Source organism: Coccinella septempunctata, chromosome 2, assembly GCF_907165205.1.
Source record: "Coccinella septempunctata chromosome 2, icCocSept1.1, whole genome shotgun sequence".
NCBI lineage: Eukaryota > Metazoa > Arthropoda > Insecta > Coleoptera > Coccinellidae > Coccinella > Coccinella septempunctata.
The window spans coordinates 1,082,115-1,103,094 of NC_058190.1; the positions used below are offsets into that span (position 1 = coordinate 1,082,115).

Here is a 20,980-nt window from a genome sequence, read left to right on the forward strand (position 1 = left end):
ATTTCTTCCCATACCATTTTTTCCGATTCGAACTAAAAATAACATTTTTTATGGTTTTTCAACAGCCTGTATCTTATAAACCGAGCGGATTCGGAAAATATGGTAAGGGAAACAAGTGTTTCTTTTGACCTCAAGAATGTACTATTTAAATGTTTGTACAAGTCAAAGACCCATCTGGTACAGATTTTTTGGGCTTATCTAGGGTAGCCCTACCTTTTATGTAGGGCAATGAAACACACTGTATTTGTAATTTCAAGAAAAAACATATATCCCTCGTGAAGGTATCCTTTCATTTATTTTGATTTTTGCACCAAAAGTAAGGAAGCAAGGGCAAAATATGGTTGCCATTGGAATCTCAGAATACAGATTTTATATCCATAGACGACAGGTATTAATTTCAGATTCGAGGACTTATTTCTATAGATACGAAGTGAGGTGATAATAAAAAAGTCGATTGACATCGATTATTGTTATAGTGATCGAATTGAATATATTGGTTTATTCTTACTGTCGGACAATATAATCATTATTACGATATGAAGAAAACTTTCAAGTGGTTAACCCATGATAATTCTGGAGCTAAAAATGAGGCAAGTGATTTACGATTAAAATATATTGTTAATTATTTTTTCATAATCTTTATTTCCAAGAGTTTGAGCGAGTTGTCACATATATTATGTATTTATGAAATTAGCTGTTCAGAGTTGAAGTGAACCAAGTCCATGCCATTCAACTCAAAACTAGGCTATAGCCTAGTTTTGAGTTGAATGGTTGAATGGCTTAGAAGTTGTTTATCACCAATTAATTCAAAAGTGACTTCTTTATTTATTATTATTCCTATGTAAGCATATGCTTACATTCCAACCTTTTAAAATCTAAAGCAGTATTTGAATTAATTGGTGATAAACAACTTCTAAGCCATTCATCTCAAATTTAGGCTTCATGGACTTATTGGTTCACTTCAGCTCTGAACCCCTCAAATATTAGCCTTACCTACTTAATTTTTTCTGCTCTTTTCAATAACATACATTTTGATGTACACGGTGTCTTTAGGGCATATGCAGGGTGTCCGCGTCATACGTCAGCGGTCGATTACTCTAATTCTTTATTAACTTTAAAAAAAGGAGTTTCAAATAAAACTTTCCTCTTTTTAAGTAGAGCATCTCCTAACATTATTTAGAACTATACAGAGTGTTTCGTTTCTTCTGCACAGCTATCAACTTCGTTATTTTGAATGAAATACCCTATATATTCTTACATTTTTGAATTCCTTGTTAAATTTGAATAAAAGTTTGATGATACAAATATATCTGAATTCCCAACGGTTTTCGAGAAATTTGACTTTTTAATAATATTTTGACAGTTTGAAGTACTTACATAAAGGCAGGCCCGGATCTAGGGGGGGGGGGCAAGCGGGGCGCTTGCCCCGGGCGCCAGATTAAGGGGGCGCCAAAATCAACCAGAGGTTACAAATTTTTCACTTTTGATTTTCTCGGAAAAAAATTAATTTCCTAGTGCTAAAATGGAAACTGTAGAATGGAAACATGATAAACCATCACTATGCCTAAAATCTTTAAAATCAATGAGGGATCAATTAACTGCATATTATTCAGTCATCTACGAATGACCGCTACACTTGGGTGAAATAGGTTGAAAGATCTGATATGTTTGCACTGCGTCGCAAGCAGTAATTTATTTGCCTGGGGAATTACCGACTCATCGCCTTCTCCTCTGGAACTAAGGGCCAAAAGTTTCCGATTTTCTATAGACCATAACTTAAAAACTAATCCTTTCAGTATAATTCTGTTTGCATATTCGTAATCTATGCCTTAGTAAAAACACCAATTTTGGTGGAAATCAGTAAGATTGAAATTTTTTCAAATTTTCCATAGATGTTTTTCACCATAATTTGAGCCCCCCTTTAACTTTGTTACTAAGAGAGGTAAAAAAAATTGTTTTATACAAAAGTTTCACGAAATTGAGTTTTTAAAATGTTTACACAAAATGAAATATATACAGAGTGGGCGATTTCCTGAAGAATATTTTTGGTCTCCGATCAAAACCGAATTCATTCTGTACACTAATTCGAGGGCGTAGAACACGAATATGCAAACAGATATTTTTAAAAAAATTTATTTTTCAAGTTATGGTCGATGGAAAATCGGAAATTTTGGACCTTCGCGGAAAAATTCATAAAATCTGAACCGTTCGAGATAGATGAATGAAGTGTGGTTTTTTATATTTGCAAAGGACCAATTCATCACCAAAAAAACAGCATATGATTAGTGCCTTTTTTCTAGCTGCTACAGCTCTCAAAGTTGACCAATATTTCCGAAATTTTGCACTAAAAGTATGATTTATTCCTCAAAATACTGATCCTCCAAAAATCTAATTGCATATTCGTGATCTACCTTGAATTAATATGTAGAATGATCCGGGTCGATATATGTAGCTAAAAAAATAAATTTTTGTTCGGAATAATTTCGTTCATGAAGCGAGGGTAAAAACGATAGACGAGGGCGGGTTGCAAACGACATTCTTGTAAATACAAACTTTTTTATTTTCTTTTATTCATGCAATTTTTGGGAGTATTTTGGGAAAAGAATAACTTTTAATGGAACAATGAGAAACAATATCTTTTGATGGAACAATGGGAAAAAATATGAGTGATTTTTTTCCCAAAGTACTCATCTTAGGAAAAATCTAATTGCATATTCGTAATCTATACGACCTCGAACTAGTGAAAAAAATAGCTCGAGTTGAAAGCGATGACGAATATGCAATTAGATTTTTCCTACGAACCTTAGAAGGGGGGGGGGGGCGCCATCATGAATTTTTGCCCCGGTCAGAAAAAATCGTAGATCCGGGCCTGCATAAAGGACTATAGCTCCGTCCCTTTTCTATGTAATTGATTCAAATTTAGACTGTGTCTAGTCAATAGATGAAACACTAAAAATTTTCTTTGCAACTAACCATATTATATACAGAGTCCACGAAAACGTAGATCCATTATCACAAAAAAAAATTCATCACAAACTACATTTTTTTAAATGGCAACCCATAAATTTTCTGTTCATTATTTTAACATTTTTGGTTCGCTTTTAGTTATTTTAAATAATGAATAGAAAAAAAATATGTGTTGCCATTTAAAAAAATGAAGATTTTGATGAATTTCTGTTTTGATAATGTATCTACTTTTTCGTGCACCCTGTATATAATATGGTTATTTACAAAGAAAATTTGTAGTGTTTCATTTATAACTAGGCACAGTACAAATTTGAATCAATTACATAAATAGGCAAGGAGCTGTAGTCCTTTATGTTAGTACCTCAGACTGTCAAAATATTAAAAAAAAGTCAAATTTCTCGAAAAGCGTTGAGAATTCAGATATAGTTGTGTTATCAAACTTATATTCAAATTTAACAAGGAATTCAAAAATGTGAAAATTTATAGCAATCCCACGATCCGTTCTCCGTAAAAACGTCTAATAGGCCACCCACCATGGGACAGCCTGTATTTGTTGAACGAACTGTTCTTGAATCTTCCCTAATTTTTTTTTCAGTTCGCTAAGTATGGCCACACCTGCGAAATACCCGAAGAAATGGATGACGTCGCCGAATATTACTCGCCCGAAACTTTCTGGACTAAATTGTCGAAGAAAGCTTTCCAATTACGCACAGTCTCCGACATAAGTAAATCCTACACCCACCACCTGAGGAGCCATGGTGCTATCATGAAAGAGAGAAAAAGACATCTCATTTATTACAACTACATTATACATCCTTACAGTTATTTCAGGTAGGTCGTTTATAAACACCAAGTAATGCATTTACAGCAAATATACCCATAAATCCGGCCCCAATAAGAAAATTAGGTATTTTTCGACCAAGCCTAAGAGAAAGTGTAATCTACTAAAAGTCTCAAGAGGAAAATTCGGGATTTACTCCAGCGTGTCAGATTAATGTTATGGGAGATACCTTGGACCCTGTAGAGTACCTCCACCAAAAATTATACCTGTATATAGGGGGAATTGTCTAGGACAGCCTGTCAGAATAGTAAAAAAAAAACCTCATTGTACATACTCGAGCGTGTCAGATTAAGAAATATATGGTTGATTACATGTTGGAAAGTATATATTCTCTTAATCTGACAATTTAAGCCTGACGAAAACGTGTGGGGGCGCCAAACTTGCAAAAACAACGCCACGTGTAGGTACATTTTCGATTAGGGTGGCTTTTCTCTTATTTCGAAGCTGATGATTCAAGAATAACGGAAAAAAAAATATAATCTGACAGTATAATCAAGCCGAAACAATTAAAATTGGCCATAAAAGTCAGATAAATCAGTTTTTTTTTAATTATCCCCTCCCTGAGCCTCAAATTGTTTTCGCATTCATGATAAAAGTGGTAGAGCATAACATTTTCTACAAATTCTGTCCAAAGCAATTTTTTCTACGTTCGAACGTTTTTGAGATATATGGCGATTAATGTATTTAGACTGGTTTTTTACATTGACCTTGGCCCTTGGCCAGATGTGCGTCTTAGCTACTCGCCTTTATCTCCCTCTAGCTCAAAAACGGTTAAGGGTATGAAAAATTGTTCAGACAAAAGTTGTATAGAATTTTATTATCTACAACTTTCGTGATGAATACAGAAACGATTAGAGGTACAGGAAGGGAAATATCATAAAAAAATGCCTTGTTATCGTTTTCAAACTGTCAGATTGAGAAAACCCCCCATGATTATTGTCCAAATTAATGGGTCAACATCTGCAACAACGAGATTAACCATCTGTATGGAAATTTGACACACTCGAGTATGTTATAACGATTTTTTTTGCATTTTCATAGGACCGCTGTAACTTTGCGTCACGTCTGAATTGTCAGTTTCTTGAAAAGTAGCTTCCTTTGGGTCTAATTAACATATCCTCTAAAAATCCGACATGCTCGAAATTTTTTTTTACCATTTTCAACACTTCATCATAATTCTAGAATAAGACAACTAGCATGCCCGACATTCAGTTTCTCTCTGCCACTTTTTTTGACCATATTTCATGCATAGATAGAAAGGGAAGGCACAGTCCATGTCTCTATGTCTTGGGTGTTCGGTTTTTTATGTCTCTTAGTGAGCATATATTAAAGGTGTGAAATTTTCATATCCATTTCCATAGCCATATACTTTGTTTTCATCCATTAAGTAAATAATATATTCTTATTTTAGGGTCATTTGGGAAATGTTCATGTGCTTCGTGATATACTTACAGCTGATAATCGTTCCGATCCACAGTGGATTCTGTCGTATCCTCGACGGTCACCTGATGGAAGGCCCTGAACGTTGCCTGGACGCCATCATCCTCATATTGGATTTTTTTCTATGCACGGACGTGGTCATTAATTTGTTCACCGGCTATTACTCCGAACCGAAGAAGGAGGTTGTTCTTGACTTGAAACATATTTTTCTGTAAGTCGTATTAGGAAGTACCAATAGGTTTGTTCGTAGAGTGGTTCACAACGGTTGTGAACTGTACAGAGCAAGCGCAATTCCATTTTAGGGTGATGAAAATCCATTTGCGCTTGCTCTGTACAGTTCACAACCGTTGTGAACCACTCTACGAATAAGCCTAATATGTTTTCGTTGTCTCGTCAGAACCTCTTTGCTTTTTACGGTTTACCTTTCGCTTCGTCTACAAGTGTGGTAGGCAGGAAAGTCAGACTGTCTTGAAATAAATCAATATACAAAAAAAATGACTCTCATCTTCGGAATCTATTCCTGACGAAAAATGCTCATGCACACAGATTCTTGTTATACATCGCTCTCGAGCTTTCAGTTGTATTTTTCATCCAAAGGCACTACTTGAAGTCGCTTCTCATACCGGACTTATTATCATCCCTTCCCACAAATATGGCATTCAAACACGGATACGACTACAATTTGCTGGTACTGAAACTGATGAGCTTGCTGAAAATGCTGAGATTCATCACGTTCGTTCGATATTATTCGAGACTGATCAATGTGAGTACCTATCATAGAATATTTCCCCACCGATGTAAGTACAGGGTGGAGGCGAAAAGTTTCACTTTCCAGGCACCGCCCTCATCTCTGTTATTTTTAAACTTATCGAAGAAGTTAAAACTTTTCTTATAGAACTTTTTTCGTAGAATCCAATGCAGTAGTTGGTTTTATCCTAACATGTTTTGTTTTTGTTTTTAATTCTCTGTACTTTTTTTCTCTACTTTTTCTACATTCATTAATTAATTACTTACTATTTCTTCCAGTTTTTCCACGTTCGTTATAGCGTCTCCTCACTCTTACTCCTTCTAATTGGAGTTGGAATTTACTGGCACTCGTTAACATGTTATTTGATATTGGTGAAAGTTATGGACGAGTTTTTGGAGACTGTAAACCCTAAACTTCTGCAAGTTAATTCAACAGAATTATTATTCAGGTAAGTTTTCGTTGGACCACACTGCATACAGGGTTTCCCACGGTGGGTGGCCTATCAGACATTTTCGGAGAATGGATCATATATGGTTTGTTCGTAGAGTGGTTTGCAACGGTTGTGAACTGTACACAGCAAGCGCAATTCCATTTTAGGGTAGAGAAAATTCATTTGCGCTAGCTCTGTACAGTTCACAACCGTTGCAAACCACTCTACGAACAAACCTAGAATTGCTCTTTCAATGCCAACTTATAGACTCACTTGCAGGAACTTTCATTACGATTTAATGCCTTATCAAAATTTAAAACTGAAATAATAAGGGAATAATGGAGGATCAAAATTTCAATGAAACGTTGCCGCTTATACGAAAAAATACTACGAACTTCAAATGGGACAACCTATTTATTGAACTTTTTTGGTTCTCTATACCCATCTGAGTATTTTTGTCCATACTTCCCTGTCTCCATTCTTGATACTCTGTGGTGAGTATTTGAGTCTGTAATTAGTAGTGATTCCGTATTTGGTGAATTCTATATAGTGTCCATGCCTTTAACAACAATAGAGTTTGCTATATTCTCTTTCGCTTTTAGTCCAAGTGATTTTTGGAGTTGCTTCTATTCAAACGTTTGAGTTAAGGTACGCCACCGTGATTTTATCCGCTCAACAAGTAGCTAGTGTCAGAACAACCGCTGGAGGTAACTTCCGTAACCGAGTCCAAAGGTTACCCCTTTATCCTACCTAGTTCTACCACTTCCGGAAGAACGATTTTCTGGCTGGCGTGCAAACACGTTGGAAGCAGAAACTCGACTGGTGAACAAGTGTGCCTTTTCCCCTATTCTAGTCAGTTCTATCACTTCTGGGAGCGATTTGCTGGTTGGTGTGCAAACCCGTCGGAAGCAGAAACTATAGTGGTGAATAACTGTGTTTTTTTCCTATCCGTATTCTGGGAGTAGGATTTTTTTGCTGGCTTGGGAACCCGTTGGAAGCAGAAACTAGAGTGGTGAGCAAGTGTGCACCCTTTTCTCTTATCCTTCTGGGTTTCTCTTCGCTGAAAGTACGATTTCTGGCTGGCGTGCAAACCTGTTGGAAGCAGAAAACAGAGTGAAGAACCGTTTCGTAGACTGTTTCTATTCCACCTATGATTTTCCCTTGACTGATTTTATAATAGTGCCTGTTGTGTTCCTCATTGCGAATCAACGAACGAAATTTTCTGATTTTGACCTTCACTGGTTGTCGCTTACACCCCAGATAACACGGAACCTTGTCTTCGACTCGAAGCCACCAGGGTATGTTCACTATTTTCCCCTTTAAAAATTGCTGGCGCTCGAGTACCCCGAGGAAACGTGGGTACATAGTATTTTTTCGTATAAACGGCAACGTTGCAACATTGAAATTTTAGTCAGATAGATCAGTACTACAGTATAATGTAGTACTCAAAAACCGCCGTGGAAAACTCTGTAGAAACATTTCCTTTTGGGTTCAGGGAAGGATTTTTGGCACACTGAGGGAATCTAATCAATTTGCTGGATTTGCTCACGTACTTATTTTTCAGTCGGAGCACCTACTCGAACATTTACGTGTCGTGCTTCTACAGAGCCTCAATGATAATATACACATCCTGGTACACTCAAGAAAACCCCGGCGGATTGGTGGAATATTGCGCAGTCACCATCATGTGGTTCTGTTCCAAGGCGATTCAGTTCTTCATTCTCGGTATGAAATAATTCAACGTATTTTCGTAGTATCGTGTATCTTTTAGTTAGCTATCAAGTATAACATCAATAGGAGCCAGTGCTATACACGATCAGTTCAAAATCGGAGGTGTTTAGATTTCGTGAAAAAGAGAAGTTACCAGACAATTGAGTTAGGGATGGTATAAAAACATTGTATATCGTTCCCAATCATAAAATGAATAGGTCACCTGCATGAAGCTAATACAGTAATAAAAACAATATTAACAACATCTATAGATTCAGAGAGACATTATTCAACTAAAAGCAGAGATAATCCAGAGTAGTTCAAATGAGGAGTCACTTGATGAGAAAGTTCTATAAATCAACAAAACGTTTACAGTGACAGAGCAATCAATGTTAATTGATTGTGAGAGCCTCTTCATTCCATCAGAAAAACAGAAGGTTAGATTAATGAATTTCAATAAAAAGGCTGAGTTGTAATAATAAGATAGGCAACGAGGTGAAAACTAAATTGTCTCTAAGTCCGGTCATCAATGAGAGATCAATATATTAATACATATATTAAATGTGAGTCAAGTAATAATAATTATTATTTAAATATGAGCCCGGCAAGAATGTTATGAGAAGATGATGAATATTATAATTGACATGAGGAGAGCAAGAATATTATAATTAATATAAATAACGTTGGGTCTTGGAGAGTGCAAAAATTCCTCAATGAATACAACATTCATAGAGACGGACTGCTTACAAGTAAGCACGATTAGAACGTCCATAAGAACAATAGAAGATACAATTGATAAATTATGAGACTTACAAAATGAGAGTACTAAATTAGGAAAACCACTAATCGTTGATTTAAAAAAGAGCAGAAGGCTTGAAAACTAATATGTATATCGAGCACGATGGATGAATAAGAGAATGTATCAATGATAGTACAAAATATGAGTAGATCATACCAATTGAGAGTGAACACGATTACCATAGCAGACCTTTCAGGGTGGAACCAGGACGAGAGAGTATCAACCAGTATCATGGCTTACCACTGACCATTGAACCATATTTGAGGAGTTCACATCTGAAACTCAACAACAGTATACAGTATATGTAGTTGAAAGGGTAACATCAGAGTTGTCTTGAAAAATGAAATACACTGATTCAAATAAAAGAAATGATCATTAGAAAACAACAAATCAGTATTCATCATCAATGAGAAAGACTTGAGAAGGTTTAATTCTGGTGCCCATCTCCATGTGAGAAAATCTAGAGATGTCTGAAAATCTATGTAAAATGTAAAAATATAATGAAATATATATTTCTGAGCAGACAAATGAATGATTTGACACGATTCAACATATGAATTGAGCAGTACTATTGAAGATTACAAGTCTGTTCAAAGATTCAATGTAATTCACACGTGGGCCCATTTCATACATGAAGAAAAATACATGAGAATGATTAAATTAATAATTTTGAAAAAACTGCTAGTACACGCCCGGGGATTGTATGTATTTCATAGCATCTGGTACTGTCGCTATATACAGCATATACCTCGGAAAAAGAGGTAGGTATAGTTATATAGTTATATAGTGTGAAGGGGTTACAGTTCACTGCGACCTTAAGGTCTATTGTGCCCCCTAACAGAGCTGTTTTCATTGCGCCCTTTACAGCTCGCCTTCCAGATCCAGAGATCTGATGAAATCCAATATCTGGGACGGCTTCAACGAGGATAATTCCCCACTCCTACAAGTTTCTCGTCCAAAGCACTCTTTCCTTTGGCTTGCAATGGCAAAGCATTCCGTAACCAGGTGAATAGGAGTTTCCTCCTCCTCCCCACAGAATCTACACTCGTCAGTGTCCGACAAACCCATTCTCAACAGATGCTTCTTTAGGCGACAATGTCCTGTGAGAAAGCCAGTGAGTAGGTGTAGTTGGTTCTTACTGAGATCCAGATATTTTTTGGATCCAGCAGTTTCAAAGTTCCGAAGGAACTTTTTGGAGTGATCCATTCCTGGGAGATTCCGCCAGAGTTTTTCCCTTTCGGCTTTCTCCTTCTCCATAAACTCCTTCTTGTAGGTGCATTTTCCTATACCACAGAAGGGTTCTGGGCCAGTGAGTGGCGTTTGTGCGCTCTCTCTGGCAAGTTTATTGGCCTTCTCGTTTCCTACGATTCCCGAGTGACCGGGAACCCAGATTAAAGAGACCTTATTCTTCTTGCCTACATCATTGAGTTTATTCCGGCACTCCCAAATCAGCTTTGAGTCGATGACATAGGAGCTCAGTGCCTTTACGGCAGCTTGACTATCTGTATGAATAGCTATATCACACTTCTGATAGTTTCTTTCTAGATTTACATCTAGGCATCTTTCGATTGCCAGTATTTCCGTTTGAAGGACGCTTGTACAGGAGCCTAACGATAGTGCACACTTGGTACTTGCCCCATAAATCCCAGCGCCAGCTCCTGTAGCGGTTTTAGAACCATCTGTATACCATTTTAATGTATTTTCTTTAAGATTGTAGGCGGTGTACTCCCGTTCCCAATCTCTTCTTTTACTTAGCATTGTACTGAAATTTTTCTCAATGCTTACTTTCTTGATCATTAAGTCACTAGGAAGGTTTGCAGATGAGATGTAGTCGTTCAGGGAGGACCAAACTCTCTGACTCTTGATTCTCTCGTTACCTGTTCCTTCCTTAGATAATCTGAGGATGGCCTCATGAGCTACCCTATCAATCACTAGATGTAGAGGTGTGAGGTCTGTGATGATCTCAAGCGCCCTAGTTGGACACGTCCTCATGGCTCCTGTGATGCACACACAGGCAAGCCTTTGTACTCTGTCGAGCATTCTCCTCGTACTTACCTGACCTGCCTTAGCAAACCAGGCTACTGCCCCATATGTGATTATAGGTCTTACAATCATGACGTACATCCATCGCAGTATTTTTGGGTTACAACCCCAATTCCTGCCGCATAGACGTCTGCACGCCATCAGAGCCCTTGTAGCTTTGCCAGTAGCATTATCAACATGCTTATTCCACAGAAGTTTGCTATCCAGGGTTATTCCTAGGTATTTGACTTCAGACCCCCACTCCAAGATATTACCGTTTAATGTTAACGTCTTCATGGCTGGAAGGTTCCTCTTCCGCGTGAACGGAACTACTGTGGTCTTGGTTGGGTTAACGTTCAGCCCCACAGACAAGCACCACTGCTCAATAACTCTAAGGCCCTTCTGCATTAGGTCGCAGAGAATGCCTTCGAATTTTCCTCTAATTATCAGGACTATGTCATCAGCATAGCCTACACATTCGAAGCCTAGCTCCGTTAGCCTGTGTAGAAGTTCATCTACTACTAGACTCCATAAGAGGGGAGATATTACCCCTCCCTGAGGTGTTCCACGAGTAGCTTTGACAAAGACGGTTTCATCGCCCATCGATGTCTCAGCTATTCTCGTCGTTAACACCTCATACATCCACTTTAAAATGGTATCATTCACTCCTCGCCTCTTAAGTGCATCCCTGACAGACACGTGTGTTGTGTTGTCAAAGGCCCCAGATACATCCAGGAAGGCACACATGGCGATTTCTTTGTTGTTCAGAGTTCTCTGGATGACTTCAGTCAACTGATACAGGGCGGTTTCCGTTGAACGTCCCGCCCTGTAAGCATGCTGACAATTGTGAAGTGGTATTTTCTCCAGATACTCCGTTCTTATGTAGTTATCCACTACTTTCTCCATCGTTTTTAGAAGAAACGATGTTAAGCAAATGGGTCTAAAGGATCGAGGGTCAGTCCCGTCCTTTTTCCCTACTTTTGGAATGAAGGTGACTTTTGCCCTTCTCCATCTTCTAGGTATTTGACCCAATGCCAAGCTGCTCCTTGTGATATTTAATAGATGAGGGAGGATCTCCTCCACTCCTTTCTGCAGGAGTATCGGAAACACCCCATCCACTCCTGGGGATTTATACGGCTGAAAGGTGCTTATGGCCCATTCAAGTCGTTGCCTTGTAAATATTTTCTTAGCAATGTCCCAGTCCTCCTTGCGGGAGTTCTTGGTGTACTTCATTGCTGTTTCAGTACTATCTATTGGTTCACTACCTGGGAAGTGTGTTTTGAGAAGAAGACTGGCTCGTTCCTTCTCTCCTTCAGTGTAGGAACCATCTGGCTTCTTAAGCGACATAATGGGGTTAGTTCCCCCTTTTGCCATGACCTTCTGAAGTCTGGCTGCTGTGGGAGTGGAAGTGATATTTTCACAAAAGGCTTGAAAATTAAGTCTTTTGGCCTTCCTGATCTCCTTGTTGTACTGAGTGAGTTTCTCAGTATACCCTTGCCAGTTACTGTCTCGTTTGGCTCTGTTGAAGAGCCGACGGACTTCCTTTCGAAGGTTTGACAGGTTGTCATTCCACCAAGGAGCTTCTTTACTTGATCGAGCCTTGGTCAATGGGCAGCTAGAGTGAAATGCCTCCATCATTGCCTCACTTACCTGCTCTACATGTTGCTCAAAATCGTAATGACGGTGTTTTTCCCGCCCTATTCCGATTTGTTCTAAATTATTCTTCAGATTGCTTCTGTAAAGAAACCAGTCTGTTTTTCTGGGATTCCGAATCAAGGGGGGCGAGGTTATTTCTCCCTCCACCTTGAACTCGATAATTCTATGATCAGAGAGTGAAGGTTCGTTCATCACTCTCCAGGAAGTGATATTTTTCCTGGCAGCGACATTATCAATTGTCACGTCCAGGACCTCTTCTCTCGCTCTCGTGACAAAAGTTGGTGTAGTCCCCACATTTAATGTCTCGAGATTGTTAGCTAAGATGTGACGACCTCCTGTCTCCATCTGTTGCCGTCTTCTTCTCCGAAGATAGAAACCTCGGGCGCCACCTCTAGTTTAAAGTGTTGAGGACACTCGGAACCTGTAGGCGGTATCCTACAGGTGACCAGGAGCTACAGTCAGAGAAAGTTATGTCCAGGGGTCAGATGTTCATGAAGTTCGGACAGTCCCCTATCTCTGAAATATCTTAGAAACTCTATTCGGGAGAAAAATAAAACACACAATAACCATTAAACTTCTATTTAATATCTTCTATATACATAATGATGTCGTACAGGGTATAGGGTGAATAAGCGGTGCAGAAACAGAAGCGGGATGTAACGTGCTTTTAATGTCGAAGCGTGATGAGTGAGCAAAGTAAAAATGCGGGATGAAGCGGTCGGAGTTAGAATGAAGCAAGAGCGTAAGTGAAAACAGTACAAGTTGACTCTACGTTGCGTACAAGCGGCGGGTAGTAACATGGGCAAAGTCGGTTATTATAAGCGAGACTGGTGTTAAGACGGACGGCGGTTTGCCGGTATACTTTGGTGAACCGAGGAAAAACTAAACCACGGAACAAGGACGACGAACACACCCGCAAGGTTGCCCTCGGAATCCAAGGTGTTCCGAAATCACGGGGGCTGTACCCACCCCCGTAACCCCGGTGGGTGGCCTAGTTCGAAGGGGATCATACCGGACAGTTGTGTAGGATGGGCCGTTTGAAGCTAACATCGTACACCTCTGTACACTCGGAATTCCAGGAGCGATGCAGGCCGTTTGAAGCTAATGCATAATCTCCAAGAACTCGGGCGGTACGGTTAGGGAAAGGCGGGGTAAAAAAGGGTAACAAAGGAACATACCTGGCAGGTGTGTAGGATGGGCCGTTTGAAGCTAACATCGTACACTCCCGCACACTCGGAATCCCAAGAGAGATGCAGGCCGTTTGAAGCTAATGCATCACCTCTAGGAACTCAGGCGGTACGGTAAGGGTGGGCTGAGTTAGAGACGGCGGAACGTACCTGACAAGAGTGTAGGATGGGCCGTTTGAAGCTAACATCGTACACCCCTGTACTTTTAGGATACCAGGAGACATGCAGGCCGTTTCAAGCTAATACATGGCCTCCAGGACCCGGGCGGTACGGTGGAAGGATGACACGGAAGCACATGCGTACGCGCCATTTGAAGCTAGCGTACACACCTACGCATACTGGGAAAGTCCATGGGGTAGTGTAGGCCATTTGAAGCTACTACACAACTCCACGGCGGAAAGAAGGGTATGTGGAAAATAAATAAACCGGCAAATTAACCAAAAGAGTAATTAAAATAATCATACCTGAGACCTTGCCCATGTGTAACCCTTGAATGTACTTACTATCTGGTATACTTCTCGGACGGTTGATGGAACACTCTGGCTTCATTGACTGAATTTAAGAAATCGCTCGAATTTATACCCGGCACGGCCCTTTTTTATACAATTGTCAAATGCGCAATTAAACAAATTCGGCATACGATATCCCCCCTTGACCTCACGTTGAAGACATCGCGATCCGGGAACACATGGGTCCGCGCGGCCTGAAACCGGTCGACTTAATCAATTCACGTTACGGAAATATGAAAATGAATAATTCGGAAACAAAACTAATTGAAAATTTGCTTTGTTACAAAGAGATATTCAAGCAAGCACTCACCTCTAGCGTTGTTGTTCGTGCTTCCCCAAGTGGTGTTGTGTGCGTTGGCATCACATCCAATTATAATTGGCAACTTCCTGCTGTTGCAGCATCGTACTAGCCGCTGTACTTCCTCTGGCGGTGTAATTGGCCCATCTCCAGCGAAGTATGCAGATGCTATGACAATGTCCCGGTCGATGCCCCCAACGTTGAGGTGTACCATGATTGGAATCAGGTCCCGAGACATGTATTCTGAAACACAAATATACTTAATGTTGCTTCTTATGAGCACACAGGCACGTGGAGATACCTGCCTCTGGTCATAAATCAGTTTTGAATCTTTGCATGCCAATCCTGAAATTTGGCCTTCTTTGTTGATCCAGGGTTCCTGGATCAGAGCAATGCCTAATTGCAACCTCGCAAATAACCTTGCAACCACTGCTGAAGAACCCTTCGCGTGATGCAGGTTCACTTGCACTACTTTCGAGAAGATGCAGTGGTTGTTTTGGGGTGAGGGACGTTGGTTACCCCGTCCCTTTACGTCCCCTCCTCCATCTTCTCCTGTTCCTCCTCCGATTCCTTACGGTGTTCTTCCCTTTCGGAATCCGAGAAGGCACTCCCGGACAGCTGACAGCTGCGCCCAGCCGCCAGGGCGGCAGAGGGAATCTCCGCCGCCATAGGCGCCCCGGCAGAGCCAACAGCTTGCCCCAGACTTGAGTCTGCCCCTTCTCCCTGCACCTCGGGCTCCCGGGATGTGGAGGGCATCTCCACATCCACCGAACCCTCCACAGGGACATTCTTATTCTTCAACCCTGAGACTGGGATGCGCCCAAACCGGAAGTTAAGGCAACATCCCCCTGCCTTCAGGGTTTCCTCTGTTTGGGGATCGATCCCAATCGTGAGGACTGTTCCCTTGCCCTCCTTCCTGGAGTTCAGAACTCTCCATGCCCCAGTATTGAGGTTGGAGTTCTGAACTTCAACGAGTCTGTAAGAAGAGAAGAGAGAAAGAAGAAATGAGTGGTGTCTACAAAATCTCCTGCAGAGACTGCGAATCCTTTTACATAGGAATGACAACTCGAAATAGAAAAAGAGATTTAACGAACATTTAAAAAATAGACCCATATCTGCTCTTGGAGAACATCTAAAGGAAAAAGATCACAGCACCAATTTTGATAACCTCGAGATTTTACATAAAGAAACAAACTACCACAAAATAACCCTGTTAGAGCAATACGAGATATTGAGAAAAAAGAATGACTCGAACCTCCTAAATGACATATCAGATTTCCGAACATCCAAGAACATTTTTAAGCTGATAACTCCCTGCATTTAATTTGAATTTACCCGCCAAACCTTGACACTTCTTTCCTTACCGTAATCTCGCACCTCTGTTTCCGTTCAAACATCTTTCTGGTTTCTAGACTGAATGCCTGCTCCAAAAAATACATTAAATATCGCCAACAAATTGGAATTAAGGATCAATTGTCTTTTTAATTATGAACAAGAATTTTTCATGTTGTTACTTCAGCTGAATTACTAAACGGTATGTCCGCTTGCACGCTTCTGTTTATTCCTTCTTTTGTTGTTATTACTTAACCTCACTTTTAATACTTCTAAAATGTAAAAAATACCAGAATTTGCATTCCTAATCAATGATAATTTCAGCTGGCCTGATGATGGTTCCACTGTAAACCGAAATCGATCGCCGAAGTATAAATATATAAATCATATAGTGTGTTTTTCCACCCATCCTTTAAATACCATACACACTGATGGAAGAATTTATTAGTAAAAAAAAAAAAAAAAAAAAAAAAAAAAAGTCTGAGGATCTTCTCAGGCTCCATTTCTTGGCTTCTTGGAAAGAATACCGTAATGTTGGTGGGCTTGGGGATGTCGTCTCCCCTTAGCACCACCAACTCGGGTCCCTTCCAAGATTTCAGCTGCGGAACTGATTTCATGATCCATTCCGCAGATCCCTGGGATCCACAATCGACCAGCATCATTCCATTTCTGAAATGAACGCCAGTAAAGTGGATCCCCCTTTCCTGGCTCTGGCACATCTCCTCCACCAGGATATCTTCCATGGAGGAAAAATGCTCTGCCTCCAGGGTGGCCTTAGGGTAGTCCTTGGGCATGATTCCAACCCTGGAGGTTTTCTCAGCTTTGACAGCTGCTGCATAGCCAGTGACTTGCCCGGTCTTAGCCACAGCTGTCTTCTGCCTCTTTGGTAGAGGCCGCGTCGGAGGTGTTATAAGCTCCGGACCTCTTTTGTTATGTTTTCCCGTAGGTGTAACCTTCGGGGTTGGGTGCGAAAGAGCTTGCTTCCTAGCCTCCTCAGGTGCAAGGCCCTGATGGAGGTGTCGCAGGTACCTTCGCACCCCTGCACCACTGAGTCCTCTCCTCAGTGGGTCATCTCTGCCACCCGGTTCTCCCAACTTGGGCAACTCGAATGGCAGCCGATTTTTGTTTGGTCTTTTGACCTTCCCCTTTTCAAGGTGCCCGGATGAGGAGGTGGAGGGTTTCTCCACCTCTTTTCCAGTGGTTTTTTGTTTTTTCGTATTTTTATCCATAATAGGTCCCACGAGAAGCTAGGGTCAGAACGGTCCACCTCTGCAGAGCCCCGCTTGCAGAGGTAAGAGGTTAATACAATGGAGTTCCCCCCGGTGCTCCAAGGTTGAAACCAGTTGGGACTAGTCTTCTATCTAGCCACGCATCCTTCGACCTGGTTCCCCGTCTTGGATTTAGAATTTTTGATGAGGTTGTTTCCTCTTGGTCCAGGTGTTTAAGCCAAGACCCCCCCCACTCCATTGGCCCGCGAGACATGACCACAGACAGCCAAGAAGCGTTGGTGTAACAGGATGGTCCCGAGGTTAGCTCGAGATCCCATCTGGCATCGTATTCCTGGTGCAATCCCTTGGCCACGACACTACAGCCGGGACAGGAGAAGTTGGTCCGCGGCAAGGTATTTAAAAGGCTACCAGTTGAGGTTTTAGGCACAACGAGCCGATTTTATTTCCCTGCTGGCCTCCTCCTCATATGAAATCATCGTTAGAGGCCGTCCTCCTATCCGCCACCTGGAGACGCGCCGGGCTGGTGCTTCACCCCTCACACTATACGAGCATACACATTCGTACACCCGTACGTGCATCCGGAAGAGGTAGGTAATGATCATTTGTTTCACTCGAACCAATTTGCAATTAGAAATGACGAAAAACAAACGTAGGGTAGGATTATAGTTTGGTCTCCCATGGGTTCGCACGCCAGAAATGGAATGTGATATTGTAATAAATTCACCCCGTGCCTTAAGCAATGTAAAGGAAGCTTTCCACTGGACAAGGGGTGATTATTTTGAACAAATTAGCACGAGAATTGACTGAGGAGACTTGAAAAAATATTACTTCGATGAGGTGAACAGTTGAAGAGATTTTACAATAATCTAAGTGAGAACAATGAGAACTTACTTCAACAGAGTTAACAAAGAGAATTAGGAGAGAAATGTGTAGTTTTCCGCTTCTGAAAACACTGAGAGTGGGGCTGCTGCTTCGGTCAATTAGCGCATCGCAGAATTGGGGTACTATACGTAGGTCGGAGAGGGGCTTCGCTCACTTTTTAACAGGATCATTTGAGAGTCTCGTTTTTATGGAAGAGACTGTACTAAAATTAATTTCAGATAGCTTGTTTCATCCTCAGCATGAAATTTCATTTTTTCGCTAACGTCCACGATTTTTGAAAAAAATAGTTATTTATGTACTAATGAAAGTTAACTCTACATTGACTTTATAATTTATTTTTTATGTTTTCTCGGGAAGGATTTGAACGAACCAAGACACATTAAATGGAAGAAAAATTCAGGATTTCACCGAATCTTATGTGAAAGAAGAGAAATGAACAATTTTCAAAATACTGAAATGCTGATAAGTGATTTAATACTTGGTATTTCCACCCCTTGCGTTAATTACAGCTCGGCAACGTCGGTTCATACTCAAAATGAGTGATCTTAAAATGTTCTGATCTAATTCTTCCCAGATTTCTCCGAGTTGGATTCCTAAGTCATTAAGAGTAGCTGGATGATTTTCTGAACTTTTCAGCCTTCTATTGAGGTTGTCCCAAACCTGCTCAATCGGATTGAGATCTGGACTTCTTGCTGGCCATTCCATTCGACAGGCTTCAACCTCTTCAAGGTACTCCTGAACGATGCGCGCACGATGGGGTCTGGCATTATCGTCCATAAAAATGAAATCTTCACCAATGTATGGGGCAAATGGCACTACATGCTCTTCAAGAATGTTCCTTATATACTTATCAGCATTCATAGCTCCATTATCAACGACCACTAGGTCTGTGCGAGCAGTCAAAGATATTCCACCCCATACCATAATCGATCCTCCTCCGAAACCAGTAGTATTCAGGAAATTGCACTGAGCATATCTTTCATGTGGAGGTCTGTATACAAGGGAACGTCGATCACAATGGTAGAGGCAGAATCTAGACTCATCTGTGAAGAGAACTCTTTCCCAATCGGCCTCTTCCTAATGGATATGCGAAAAACTGTTTATTTATTTCCTATTTTTCTATCAGTTTGACGAATAAAAAACTGAAAAACTGACCACTGAAACGGTGTCAACCCCTCTTAAGTACACAGTTTTGAGATAATTTACTGTCTCAAGTCGAATGCCGCAGCCTGTATAGTTCATTATTGTTTCAGCCAGAACGCTTCAAATAATGAAAGGCGTGAACTCCTCTCATCAGAAGTACGTCGAGATGGAGAGACAGCTTAAAGAGTACATGAGGGACAAACAGCTTCCGACATATATGAGAACAAGGCTGCTCACCTATTACGACTATAGGTTCCAGAGGAACTATTTCAGGGAAAGTGAGATACTTGCCACGATATCTGGACAGCTGAGACAAGTCGGACGTTTTGGACGGACGTAGCACTCGAATTAACAAATTCGTTTTCGATTTCAGGAGATCATAATGCATTCTTGCCGACAACTGGTGGAGAACGTCGCCTTTTTCAAGAATTTGCCGTTGAACTTGCTGGTTAGGATTGTGTCGTGTTTGCGGGGTGAAATGTACCTGATGAACGACGTCATCGTACGAGCTAACACGCCCGGGGATTGTATGTATTTCATAGCGTCTGGTACTGTCGCTATATACAGCACCTCGGGAAAAGAGGTAGGTAATGATCACTTGTTTCACTCGAATACATTTGGAATAAGAAAGGACAGAAAACAAGCGTAGGTAGGCATTTATCTATGTCTAGGGTGGGATTGTGGTTTTGGTCTCCCATGGGTTCGCACGCCAGCAATGGAATGTGATATTGTAATAAATGCACCCCGTGCCTTGATCAATGGAAAGGGAGCTCTCCACTGGAAAAGGGCTGATTATTTTCAATATGTTAAAACACAAAAATTGAAGGCCTTCTGGGCCCAAATGGAACTCATGTATAAATTTAACAATTAAATCTATTAACAAAAAAATAGAACTTCTCTACATACGCTCACTTGGTCGATGATGGCCCACTTAAATCTTAATTTTCTCGAAACACATTCATGGAGTGCAAACAATAAACGATAGTTTTCATCAACAGTTCAAAATCTTGGGTTAAATTGTGCTTCCCAACTTTCAGCGCACAACAACATGAAAAATAATCAATGACAAGTAGTCACCTTTGAAACCAGCATATATGTTTTCAGATATGTCATCTTGAAGATGGCAGCCATTTTGGCGAGATAGCCTTGGTGAACAAAGCCGAGGCAAGGATAGCTTCAGTGGTGGCGATAGAGATCTGTGAAGTGTACAGATTCGACGTGAAAGACTTTGTCAGAGCTATCCATCCATATCCCGATCTACTGGATAGTATTGAAAAAATAGCCTCAGATAGAATGGAGAAAACTTTGATGTTGGACGAGCACAATAGAAGGGAGATGGCGATGAAACGCGTTAATAAATGAATATTTGTAGTTATAGTTCCTGTCCAAATGATAGTTTATCACAATAATACTGCTGTATATTGTTAGTAACCTTTTATTATGAAATTAAATTTGTTGGATTTGTCTATGACCCAGTTATTGTTATGAAAAACATTGAAGGTCGGTAAGACGTAAGCAGATTTACGAAGATGTGCTTAATACCCTTGGTGATCAATGTCCTTCGTATGCGACCACTGAACTGCAAGCTTCAAAAGAGGTAAATTTTCCATTGAAGATGGTGACCGATTGGGAAAAACCAGTTTCTGTGTCAGTCCCCGAAAATATCGATGCAGATCATGACATGATTTTATCAGACCTTAGAATGAGGGCTACCGCGTGTGAATTCGCCGCTAGATGTGCTAGTGTAGCGTGAGGTCCAAATCATAGACTCAACTATATGATTAATA

The 20,980-nt window shown here is 40.6% G+C and overlaps 1 protein-coding gene and 1 long non-coding RNA gene across 2 annotated transcripts; both read left to right on the forward strand.

The window, feature by feature from the left end:
• The first annotated feature begins 431 nt into the window (after window positions 1-431).
• On the forward strand, window positions 432-20,642 carry LOC123308327 (potassium/sodium hyperpolarization-activated cyclic nucleotide-gated channel 1-like). The gene is made up of 9 exons (XM_044890939.1): window positions 432-590; window positions 3,563-3,798; window positions 5,220-5,459; window positions 5,846-6,011; window positions 6,275-6,444; window positions 7,991-8,151; window positions 19,304-19,509; window positions 19,567-19,776; window positions 20,298-20,642. The coding sequence occupies exons 1-9, from the start codon at window positions 537-539 to the stop codon at window positions 20,553-20,555; spliced, it is 1,701 nt and encodes a 566-aa protein (XP_044746874.1). The 5' UTR covers window positions 432-536; the 3' UTR covers window positions 20,556-20,642.
• On the forward strand, window positions 15,694-16,326 carry LOC123308328. The gene is made up of 2 exons (XR_006537091.1): window positions 15,694-16,141; window positions 16,264-16,326. It is a non-coding gene; the product is annotated as an uncharacterized LOC123308328 (long non-coding RNA).
• Window positions 20,643-20,980: the final 338 nt, after the last annotated feature.

What these genes read in the sequence shown, in the direction of transcription:
- LOC123308327 (XM_044890939.1), top strand. Translation starts at nt 537, where the DNA reads ATGAAGAAAACTTTCAAGTGGTTAACCCATGATAATTCTGGAGCTAAA. An exon ending in ATTATTCGAGACTGATCAAT is followed by an intron (nt 6,012 to 6,274) that starts GTGAGTACCTAT and finishes TATTTCTTCCAG; the next exon opens with TTTTTCCACGTTCGTTATAG. An exon ending in ACAGCACCTCGGGAAAAGAG is followed by an intron (nt 19,777 to 20,297) that starts GTAGGTAATGAT and finishes ATATGTTTTCAG; the next exon opens with ATATGTCATCTTGAAGATGG.